The following is a 12889-nucleotide window of genomic DNA, read 5'->3' on the forward strand; positions in this document are numbered from 1 at the left end:
ATTTTTTTTTTCTTCATCCATTTCTTTGTTATATTTTACATTGTTCTTGCAGAGAGATGTAATGGTAAGAGCACATCTTCAGGAAAGAGAAGTAGGTATATAAAGATACCTACAGATTTCTGTGCTTAAGAGTTCTCTTGATGGGGGGGAGGGAGAGAGAAAATATGATCAGAAAACTCAGTGATACTGTACTACAGAACATTTGCTGTTCAGCAACAGTACATGGACCTGACTTCCATTTTTCTGAAGCAGAGTTCTTATTGACATCAATATATTAATGGGTGCTTAGAAGGAAACAGCTGGGTGAGGAATGCAGGTTAATCCTTAGGAGTTCTCCGTATATTCTAAAACTGGATATGTGCAGGCCTCCACTGCATCCTAAATAAAGACTTTATTTGGTAACTCTCTAACTGGGTGCTGTGTGCTTTGGTCATTTCATTAGCTGTTGAGTATCAAATTTTGCATGTCATGGCATGGTATCAATAAGCATTTTGGGATATCACATATTGTACTGCTTCTATCTAAACTATTGTTGGGAATGGTATTACCTAGCGACTGAAAAAAAATCTGGATTTCTAGTAATGCTAGAGACAGTCACTAAGTCTTTTCCTGCCTTAATTTAACTGTCTGCAAACTGGGAATATAGGACTTTCTCACCTCATAGTAGCAAAGTCTTATAAAGTATAATAAATCAGTTTAGAAATCCAGTTTTAAGAGAAAAACTGTTAAATGGTATAAATAATTTGCATATTTGTGGATTATTCAATCCAAATAAAAATTAATATTATGTTTTCAGCCTTTGAAGTGTAACAAAGAAACTGGCAGCTTTTAATTAGCCTATTTTCCTGTTCTTTCATTCTTGCAGTCTTTATGGAGCTCTTGCTGAATTGTACTTTGAGACAGTATTGAAGAGAGTTCAAGTCTTGGCCAATAGTACTCACCAAATGTAATTTATGGAACTGCAGTGAGCCCAAGTAAGAGTTCAGACAAAAGCTAAGAGGCATTCTGCCAAAGTATGGGCTTCCCCATGTGTATAAAGATTAATATACATGACATCAGCATTCCATAATTCGCTCTTAGCACTTACTATATAGCTCTATAGCATAGCCCAAGTCAGCAAAAACTTCTTGAATAGGAGAGACACTAAATGAAAATGATTCATAGATTTTACCGTGACTTAATGTTTTGCAGGTCCTTATTGGACTCATATTCTCTTCACTTGGAAATCAAGAGAAGGACTGAAAGTCTATGTCAATGGAACTCTAAACACATCTGATCCAGAAGGGAAAGTTTTCTATGATTACGGGGACCCCAAGGCAAATCTGCTGACTGGGACAGAGGGGGATCAAACTAAGCGCTATGTGAATGGGGCATTTGATGAATTCATTATATGGGAAAGGGCACTCACCCCCAATGAAATTGAGCAGTACTTTACAGCTGCTGTTGGTGAGTATATACATTGTTGTAGTCAAAGGTTGTCTTTTGCAAAAGTTGACTTAAAAATGTTTAGTGTGTAGGATTTGTATTATTTTTTCATCTTCCAGCCATTGAAAGTAGTTTGTAGAGGCAGAAAAATGCAGATATTAAAGTCATTGAAACATTCAGCTGTCTTTGAATATGCAGTCTTTTCATCTGGGCTTCTAGCTCCTTTAAAATGTCAATATATATAAATAAAATAAAATTACCGAGACCAGAAGTATACAACCATTGCTAGGTCCCCTAAGATCAAGTGAAGAAGAGCAATAATTAGACTTGAGGCAGAACAGTATTAAGAAATATCAACCACAGTTTTCTAACACTCTGGTTATTGTGTAACTTTAGAGGCAAGTCACTTAGTGATTCCAGCAGATGTGGATAACAATGCTTATCCCACCAGTTCCTGAAGCAATAAAGATTTAATAACTAATGTGTATTTGTGAACTGAAAAGAAAGATATCAGTTGAAACATAATACACACAGAAGAAAATCAGGATTTGAACAAAGATTTAGAAGACAGTGGCCAGTAATCTGTCAGGCATGCTATGGATATTTATTATAAACTTTTCAGTACAAGAAAGGCTGTTGCTCTTAAGTGTTTGAGTGTGAGTAACAATTAGAAAACATCTATCTGAGTAATAAAGCTACGGGGCATCTGGAACATTTGTCTTCACTGGCAGTTTCCCTGCTTTCACTTATTCTTACTGGGTTACTGAGAGCTAAAGCAGTTATACCCATCACTCTTGTGCTTTTAAGCACATGGGAAACATTTTCACAATGAAAACTCTGAATAACACAGCTGATGCAAACCTGGAAATAAGAATGAATGCATTTGTAACATCCAGGTTTGATTATAGCGATCAAATTAAATACAAAATGTATTAGAAAAATATAAGTAGTTTAAGTAGAATTGAAACCACTGAAAAGGAAACCCTTCATTTAATATGTAATGAAGCAGCCTATTTGCTTTGCAACACAAATGATAGAAATCAAGTTTTTTTGTTTTACAATGTGATTCTTATGAATGTCTTCAAACATTCGGAGAGAATTTATCTGATATTGGAAAGTATAAATTTTTTATTCTATGTTGAAAATCCTACCTTCACTCTAAAAAATAATGAAGGCATCACAGAAAGGTCTTTCCAGGAATGCAAATGCTGTTCTGGATGTAAGATTCCATTCCTCTATATTTCACTTTGGAAAAGGGCAGTTCAGTCTTACTGAATATAGTTCAGAATATATAGTTGCTTTTGTTAATGCTAATAACTAAACTTTCTAAGACCGCAGTAACAGTTTGTCCCTTTGATTCTTCTGAAGTCTAAATTTTTGGAATGCAATGCAGAATTTTATAGTACTCTTCCTCTCCATTCTTGTTGATTTTTGGAAAGCTACATAGCAGACCCCCTGATTTCTACATTGAAATGTTCCTGCTGTTCTACGAGTTCAACACAATTTGCATTTTTATTTTTATTTCTAAACCTTGGTTCAAAGGTCTTCAGGGTCATGAAGAACTGTGAGTTTTCAGTGAAAAACTTAAAATTTCTTACATCTAAATTGAAAGAAAAGCTTGATGAGTTTAATTTTTTTTTTTTTTGTACTCTAATAGTACTGACTTTTTGCTGTTTCTCTCAAAACAGTGGACTGATTAGATTTTTTTTGGTTTAATTTCCAATTTGAATTAACTATGAAGCTAGGGCACTCTCAGAGGAAGTAATGGATATTACGATACAAATCAACACAGTAAACCAAACCTTGGTATCTATCGACCTTGTAGAACTTAAAGCAGGGATGAAGCTGAGCTAACGTTGTCTAACATAAGAAACTTAATAGGACAGCCTGTTCCTTAACAGAATGAATAATCATGTTACATGTGGATCCATGAAAATAATGTGTCCAATATATGCTGCTGCTGTTTGATTGTGCTGAAATACCATACTCCTGGGCAAACATAAATTCTTGGGAAGACATAGATTAGAAGAAAATTTTATTTCTCTATCACAAATGACCCATAAATCCCCTTGCACAGAAAGGAATCAATATTTTTAAAATGGAGTAGCTGGAAACCATCCCAAAATGAGTTTATTCTTTCTGTCTCAACAAATCATTTATGACATGCTTATATGGTAATTTTCAGTGGGTATAATGCTAAGGGGTGCTAAGGGGATATTCATCAGTTAAGCCCATCTGATTAACAGCAACCTTGCTGTGACTTCAGATCAACTTAAAAACACGTGATAGAGACATTATCCACAATTTTCTTCTATTACTACTGAAAACTGTTTTGACTCCTTGACCCTTGTTATTTTATTATTTTTTTATTTTTTTGTGGAAAACTAAAATGCCACATTAGGTTTAATATGCTACCATTTTTACCACTCTTGTTCTTTTATTTGACTGATACCTCTGTTTTAATGAAAGCGACGGAAATATTTGGCTTTCATTTTTTCTCACTGATTTCTTTTTTTTTTTATGCAGAAGTCTTTCTGAACTTGTCTGTATGTGCATGATTTTATTTGACACTCAAGCACTTTATATTCAAGATATAAATAATTATTTAAACAAATTAGCATCTATCTGGGCACCATAGCTGATGCTTGAGTCTCATTTTTTTCTGATGTCTGAGTCTTCCTAGTCCCTTTTCTAAAGAATTTATCATATACACATAATACAGCAAGGGGATATATGAACTTGTCAGAAGTGCCTACAGATTGCTATTTAGTCCTGATAAGACATAGCAAATTTTTTGGATTTTTTAGCCCCTAAATACTTTGCCATAGCGGTGGGAGAGGAACTAGAGAAGAAAGATGGATGACAAAGTTTTAATCTTTCAGTTGTCTTTTTTTTTTTTTTAAATTGAGATAAAACACTTGAAACTTCCTGTTCGCAAAGAAAGATTTAATTTTAAGTGTTTAAGAATTAGACTAAATTACATTCTTATCTGTATAAAGATGTGGATATAAAATTGATGAGAGAAACAGTACATGAAACTGTTTAAACAAGACTATGTAGCTCTAGTGCTGTAAATAAATAAACTGCACAGAACAGCAAATATAATGCTTTAAGTTAGAACTGCTTGAAACTGCAGTGGGAATATATATATACATACATACACACACATTTTTAAACTCATTTCTGTATGTATTTTCCCTAGGTGTGCAAGTTTTGCTTTCTTCAACACTTCCGTGGTCTATGATGACAACTACTGCAAAACCTTTGGTAGGACAGTCCACGTAACTCTTTTCTATAGTATTAGAATTTGTTACATATTACAGAATTACAGATCCTCTCCATTTTACTATTTTCATTAATGGCACTTATTTTAGTACATTGTTAGCATTTGCAGCCACTATTGGAAGATGGGAGAACTCTCCTTAATTGTAGGACAGATAATGGGAATTCACTGTTAAATAAAAATAATTTCTGTACTAAAAAAAAAAAAGTAGAAACTTCTGAAGTATTTCACTGAGTTCTGAAGAAAGAGCAAATTCAAAAAAGTTTAGATAACTTTTCTTATTTCCTCTAAAAATTAGAAATTGCCCACCACAATAACAAAGCTAGTTTCCATTTCTTTACAACGTGCTTAATGAAAAAGATTTAAACAAAACTTATTTATCATATGCAGTCTCTATACAATTAGCTGTAGTAAGACTACATGCAATTGGTTGTTCCAGGGTATTTTTACTTTCTTGCGATCTGAAATGTCAAATTTCTATTAGTTTTCTTCTTGTTCACAGAAACCGTATCAGATAGGACCTGAGTTGCTAATGAACAAATGAAGCTGTGCATGTATATTCTGACTCTCCTGTCTATCCGTTCATATGCTTTCCTTTTTCCCTTAGTTTACGTAGCCTGCTGTGTGTAATCACAGCAGTTTGCTAAGCCTCAGACTACAGGAAAACAAACAAAAAGCAACAATACAGAAACAGTAAAGAAAAACCTTTCACACCCAGTGATACTGGGCTCTATGTTACGGGTTGGGAAGTGAACTGTTCCGCTTAGGCTTTATGGCCAGAGAAATGCTTACAATAAGTCTTGAGGTTGCGCTGCTCGGAAATACTAGTGATTCCAGGAGAACTAAAAACTGTCCTTTAGCTCCCTTTTGGGCTAGCACCATAAGTAATGTCTGCTGTTTGGAATAAGTTCTGATGGTTTTATCTCTCTCCCTCAGCTGTCTACAAATGCCTATCATCCCATCATAACTAATCTGACTAAGGAGAGAGGGAACTTTCGCTCCCCCAACAGCATGCTGGACTACCTGGAAAATGTGTCATTCAGCTTGCCCAACAAATCCTTGTCAGAAAATACTGCTCTAAGCCTGACAGAGGTAAACTTCTTTTAAATCTGTGTGTAGAGCCAGATAACACTGAAACTTCTTCAGGAGCTAGAATATAGAATGCAACTTTGAAAGTTTTTGCTGATTGCAGAAAATACATATGAAAAAAGCAGTGGCTATTTAGGGAGTAGCAAACAGCAAGCTTCAACCAAAGAAAAGGTTCAAAGGTCACTAAAACAAATTAGTTCTTGAGGACCTTACATAATACTTAATTCTTATAAATATTTGTAACTATGACTGCACATTAAAATTATTAGTTAAGCAGAAAACATAGAAGGAGAAAATAATTTCTGATTGATTTTTTTTTCAACTATAAGTGTATTCAATTAATAATATATAATTCTGGGGAAAAAATAAATAAATCAGCATTTCTCTGCACAGCCCTGATGATTCAAAATGCAGCTGAGTATGACAGTCCCCTGTCAGGCACAAGGCATAAAGACACCATAATCCAAGTAGTGACAGCAGCAAAATGGAGGCATGGTTGAACTAATGGCAAACCATTGCCATTAAAAAACTTTGGTTCCGGGAGCACTCTAGATGTGTCTGCATCACAGTCTGGTGCAGGGTAACCACCCAAGCGTATGCTTACAACTTAATATTTCAGATCCATACTTGTACTGGAAGGTTAAAATATTATCAGTTACTGCTGTCTGCCCAACTTTTATTTTCTCTTTAAAAGCTTTTATCTTTCCTGTAGTGAGCAAGCAGAGGGTAAGTTGTGCCTGTCCTCCTTTTGTAAAGTCATGCATCACTCTTGCTGGACTCTGAAACAGCAGGGCAGAGGCACGTGTCCCTCTCTGCCAGTTCTATACCGGAGGTGGAAAGCTATGGGAGAAGGCCTCTTTGTGGTGTAGGTATCTTCAGCATTTTTCAGTTAATGGCTTTATTTTGCACCAGGGATCCAGTCACAGCCAGGACTTCTGTGTAGTCATATCACAGATCTGAAAACTGGTTCATGGCAATATAAGGTCTAAAGCTTACCTCAGTGAATGTTATTTGTTGAGGCTAATACCAGCCCACCACCCCTCCTCTCTCCCTCTCCTTTCTCTCCCCAACAAAAAAAAAAAAAAAAAAAAAAAAAAAAAAAGGAAGAAAAGAAAAAGCGTTTTCTGCAGTCTGAACTGCAGACAAGGGGGTCACTTTCTGATAACATAAAGTTGGCCTTCTGTAAAACGATGGACAGCTAATTCCCTGATTTCAGCAGGCTAGAAAGCTATTATTACAGTAATCAGCTCTGGCCTCACCAGTGATTGTCTCTTTAAGCCTGTGGGTAATACCGGGGTGACACAGATTATTTATTCTGAAAAAAAATATAAATAAATGCTTCTGAAAAATACATGGGCAGCATTTGATAGTTTGTGTTAAAGGCTTAGCATTTGCAAACTGTAAAGCTTGGATTTTGTGGATCACATTTTAATACGGAGCAAAAACCATTCTAAAAAGCTCTGATACATTGTTTCCTTTGTTTCACTGAAAATTTTATGTGGGCTCTAATTCGAAAATGGAACATCATCCTGTCATATATTGTACCTGTTTCCCACATCATTTCAGTTGCCATTTGGTTGTTCATTCATGCTATCTGCTGCTTTGTGTGCCATGAAAGTGATGTGCAGACAGAAAAACGGGACATGATTATCTTTAGCAAAGCTATTTTGGGAAATAAACACAAGAGTCCTGATCGTACATACAGACTCTGTCACTTGCCTGATTGATGGTTAGGCTTTGTATTGTCTGCAGCTAATTCCCTGAAAGACAAGCACGGAGCGCACATGCTATTTTCTGTACAGTTATCTCTCTACTGGTTGTCACATGCCTCATAGCACAAGAAAATTTGATTTAAGTGATATGCAATAAACTGTCTGATTACTGACACTCTTATAATGTGTTACTTCTGACAAATCTTACTTAGCATTCTGGTATAATTCTGCTCTGTCCAGCAGTTCCAGTCCTCCTGCTTTCCCTCCCTTCCCAGTGCCTACTTTTTGGGGGTAATTTTGGAGTGATGATGTGGCCTGGAAAGAGATACTTCCTGATGGGTTTTAAGATGTTTGAACAGAGATGTTTAAGCAGGAATGTGGATTTTTCTTTCAATTTTTTTTTTTTTAATTTTATTTTTCATTTTCAATGTCTCCTTTCCTTCTCCTATTTGTCAGCAAGACTCATTAGGGCAGAGACTGTATTGTGCTGGGCATGAAAAACAGTGCCCACTGTGACCGATCTTGACCTCAAAAATAACCTCTATGTGCAAAAGTTAAGCACATAATAATAAAACAGAACAGGTGATGGGGCCCAGATTTATATGCAGTGCTGTTGAAATATCTAATCTTAGATGAAGAGGTAGTAATGTCATGTGAGTTTAGATAAACTAGGAGAATAAATTCTCTTTCCTCTAAGATGTAGTGTTGTCACTGCAGCTGTAGTATAACAATTGAACTTAGGGAGTTTCATAGCGATGTTACTTTTAATAAATAAACTATTAATTTAAACTATCACCGTTCAAAACATGATGAGAACATTTGCAGTAGGGGGTGACTCTGTGACTTGAATGAAAATTGGTTTTTCATCTTAAAATGAACCTGTGGAAATCCTAGCAGAGATGTGCCTTGCATGCCTACTAGAAGATGTAACTGAAGAAAAACAAAGCTATATTATTTGATTCTTTAATCTTTTTAGGCATTTTTAAAAGCCATTGAAGACTTTCTGCTGTTGCCCAACTGGCTCGAAATACCTGAGGTAAGACAAATGGGCTTTGATTTGTAGGTTAATTCAGGTGCATGACTTCACGTAGACAGTAATGAAATTGGTTACCTCTATTATTCTTTCTGCTACAGCTGGCAGTATGACTTATTTGCTTGTATGTCATTTTCATATTTGAAGTAAAGATCCACAGACAAAACAATTATGTTATTTTCTTTTATAATGTGTTTTTCAGGGCTACAGTAGGGGAACTGTGTCTGCTCCTGTTTCCACATATTTCAGAATGAATAAAATAACCTAAAACTGCATTTATAAAATAACAGATATTGTCAATAGTCACTATTTAATCTATCCTGACCTAAATATAGGCTTTTCAGCACTGAACTTTCATAACTGTGTATTTGTTTTGTAGATGGACTTTTTTCAATATACATGAAATATATAGTGGTGCTTACCTAGATTAGAGAAGTAAAACTTTGAGAGAGGTTACAACTGATATAGGGAAAAGCAACTTGTATCAGTGATCTTTTTCTTCAAGTCACCTGTCCAACTTTGAGTGTGAAAAACTACTTGCATGAGGAATCCAGGAATTTGCTGAGAATTTTATTTGAATCTCAAGTTTCGTAAAAGAAATCTTTTAAAACAAGAGAAGAGGACAGGCTACTAATATAAATTAGGGTCTTATTGAATCCTAAAAATCTTAGATCTCATAGATGTCTAATAGATTTAAGCTCTTAGCCTAAAATCCTTAGTCATCTCTTGTATGAGTAGATCTCAAATCAAATAGGTTTCTTCATTGAAACATGCATTTACTCTGAGGTTTTATGCATCAAGTTTTAGTGTTGAGGATTGTTTTCCATGGGACATATAAACACTTTAAACACAGCTTTATATTAGGGAATGTTTTTATAAAGATGAAAGAAAGTTCTAGCTATAAATGTATGTAAGATTATGTTTCAATGAGTGTCTGATACAGGTCTTTATATATTGCCATAATAATCTGTTCAGTTCTTGACATCGTTTTGCTCAGTCCTGAATATAATTGACTGCCAAATGCTGAAGGGAGCAGAGTCCTTTGGAGACACTCTATAAAACATAGTATTTTATAAGATCAGGCGCTGAAGGCATCAATTTATGTAACATTTAATCCACTATATGTGGAAAAGTTTATGGAGAAGTCACATTTGACTTTAGGCAGTCAAACAATGAGTCACACAGGAATTTAGCATTGGCACCTTGGCATTTTGTGCTATGAAACACAGTCTCTTCTGTTGTAGAGCCTTCTCTTTCTTCTTCCCTCAGACTGCTCACATATTTGGAAGTTTAATTCAAACTATTGACAGTGTGATGGTGCATATGACACGCAATCTGGAAGAGAACACATTACCTCTAACTGTTGAGGGCACATCATCTGTGGCAGGTAGGATTTAGCAGAAATGTTCTCCCTCTCTCTCTGGACTATCTGTGTGTGTTGTAAACACTTCTGTGCATGCAGCCGCTTCTTTGGTAATGTGAAAGAAGAAATCAAAGCAAATTTTTTCTTTTGAATAAAAAACATTTCAGTTGCAGAAAGTCCAGAGGTAATCAGCTCTGACTGTACTTGAACTTTCTTGATATTTGAGGAAGGGGTTATCATACGAATTCTGTTAAATTAATCCAATAAAACTATATTAAAGGCATAGTAGAGCACAGACTATACTAGTAGGCAATTAAAGTTGTACCTAGAGCTCATACGCACTGCTTCGAACTTGCAGATATATGGATACTACAAAACTTTAATTTGGGAACAAGAGACTGCAAACGATAGGTCTAGTTTAAACCTTTCAGGATGTTTTTTCTTTTACTACTGTTTAGCATCCTAGCACTCTAATTTCATCTGTTTCAGGATGCTACAGGTAGCAAAGGTAATTGAACTGTTTTGGCATTCTGCTCTGCTTCATTGAGACCTGAGCAAGGGGGCAAATAACTTGAGCAGTCATCAGTACCATTAATCACTGAATGCATGCTTCCTAAGCTGTCTTGGACACTGGCATTCTCAAACATTGCACTGGAGGTCTGAAATAATGCCTTCAAATGTCAGTGGCAAAGGAAGAGTGTGTTTTTCTTGTCCTGTCAAGCTCAGTATTTGAGCATGGTTGAAGCGATCCATGGTATACTAACACTGTGTACAGCCTTTCCCTTCATAAAGAACTTGGGTAGAAAAGGCAGTTTTGTACTCAGGGAATTTATTCTATTTTTTTTCAAACAACTGGAGTTTTAAAGTCAAGACTTGTAATAGCTACTGGAAAAGCACAGTTACATAGTCAAGTAAGTTGTAAACGCTATTGATTTTATCATATTTTTGTTTGGGTTATCACACAGATTACACCTTGGCTAGAATGCATCCTCAGACTCTGAATTTGTCCCGTTATCGCTTTCCGTCTCGAGGACAGAGTTATATTTCCATTCCCAGTGAAGCTTTTCAAGAAAAAGGTAAGGAAAAATTTAAAGGAAGGAGCAGAAGCATGTAAGCAGGACATTGAAAAAGTTTCTCTTGAAAACAGTTTTTGGTTTGCCTTACTTTTCTAAATAGTGGATTTGATTGCTGTTTATCATACTGGCTCTAAGACAGCAGCAATTCTTCTGTCATATTAATGAATGATTAGTGTGGTAGAGTTCTTCATATTACTTAAATATTACTTTGTATTACTTTAATTCAACTTAAATAATGCACCTAGACTACAGATACTGCAGACATTTAATGCTGGCATCTTTTAACATTGGAGAAACCATCATTAAATAAATTATATCTAGTGATCCAAACTGGTAATTTTAAAGAAATTCTGTGGTATCAGATCAGGCATTACTTCTACCTCCATGAAAAATCAGTCTTAAAATGTTTTATAAAATTAAACCATAAAATGATAGGTTTAAGCAACAGTATCCAAACCTAAGCTAAAATTCTTGCTTATCTCAAAAGTTGGAAAAAATCAGAAGCTTTAGTCAAGATTTTAAAATCTCAAAGTCAATTATTTTAGATTCTTGAAAGATTGAAGGAACCTGTTTTTAAAGATATCTACCTGGATTCTCAGATCTTTGAAAATGAGGCCTAAACCACATAAAACTATATAAACTACAATCCACAGAATTCACACACCCAGAGACCTTTCCTCAGTCACTTCTGTTGAAGAAAGTTTCATATAGTGGAAAGTTAGCTGCAGATAGCCTACAGTTGGAAATACTCTAATAATTACTGAACTATCTACCTGCTTTGTGATGACAGCTTTGTTTCTTTGCACTGGCAGGGGGCTCTAGTTGGAGACTTCACTGGAAATGCTCTGAAGCTTGAATAACTATAATTGCGAACCACTATGTAATGCTAAAAATAGCATGTGATAACTTTTTTCTTTTCCTTAAAAAGCTTCTTATCATGCTTATTTTATTTTCTTCGGCGCATTATCATGGCTGACATCCCAAAATGATCCAGTCTTTTAGCTGGAAAAAGGGTTAAATCTCTAAAACTCACTTCTGAACAAGTTTGACCTTCAGGCCACACTGCAACACTGTCCAAATGAAGTAACCTAAACATTCATTATTCCACCTTAGAGTTGACATTATAAATACTTGGAACCCAGCAAAAGGGATAACAAAGGACATCTGTGTGGCTGACACTTATAAAATACACATCTGTCTCTTCACTTAGATGCCAGAGACCCCATAAATACTTGGAATGAAGACAACAAGCAGGCAGCCGAAGCGGAAACTGGTTGCCTGTGTTTCAGTTTTGTAAATTGCCAGCCAATATAGGTAGTGGTTAAGTAGCCATGAGATTACTGTAGCTTCGAGATGTTGACTCTGGTATGTCATGCAGCCATTTCTAATGACTTGTAGGAGCTTTATAAATGATGACTGATTAACAACTTACTCATTCTGGAAGTACAGTTGCATAGGGCAGGCATTGATTGACACAGAATTTCAGGTCTAGGAGAGAAGTTTCTCTTGCTTACAATAATTGCTCTAAGGAATAACCCCTGTTTTCTTTTCACAGCTTGGATTACCATTGTCGGCCTATTTTACCATAACATGCACTATTTCTTTCATAAGATCAACCCTATGGATACCAAGTAAGTATCTCAGATCTCCCATGCTGTAACAACTTGTTTATTACGTTAGTAATATACCTTTATAGCAGTCATGTCATTATCAACTGTAAATAAATTATGAACCATAATCCTTATTCTGCAATATTGAGGACATGTAGTCATTAACTAGAGAGAGATTAAACCTTATGTTAGATGTTTTGTTTTATGCTGTAGTAAAATAGATTCTCATGGCGACATGTTTGTCTTTCCTTGTCTCCTTTTTCCTTTCATCAGATCTGGTATTAGAATTTCATAACTT

The 12889-nt window shown here is 35.5% G+C and overlaps 1 protein-coding gene across 2 annotated transcripts in view; it reads left to right on the top strand.

Moving 5' to 3' along the window:
- Positions 1–12889, top strand: part of ADGRD1 (adhesion G protein-coupled receptor D1) — a 154843-nt gene that overhangs the window by 17903 nt on the left and 124051 nt on the right. For both annotated transcript variants that reach the window (XM_013173436.3, XM_013173437.3), the window contains 7 exons: positions 1192–1446; positions 4628–4692; positions 5645–5800; positions 8486–8545; positions 9812–9929; positions 10871–10981; positions 12537–12612. In XM_013173436.3, the coding sequence (XP_013028890.1) occupies positions 1192–1446; positions 4628–4692; positions 5645–5800; positions 8486–8545; positions 9812–9929; positions 10871–10981; positions 12537–12612 (841 nt within the window). The remainder of the gene's footprint in view (positions 1–1191; positions 1447–4627; positions 4693–5644; positions 5801–8485; positions 8546–9811; positions 9930–10870; positions 10982–12536; positions 12613–12889) is intronic.

This window comes from Anser cygnoides, chromosome 17, assembly GCF_040182565.1.
Source record: "Anser cygnoides isolate HZ-2024a breed goose chromosome 17, Taihu_goose_T2T_genome, whole genome shotgun sequence".
Taxonomy (NCBI): Eukaryota; Metazoa; Chordata; class Aves; order Anseriformes; family Anatidae; genus Anser; species Anser cygnoides.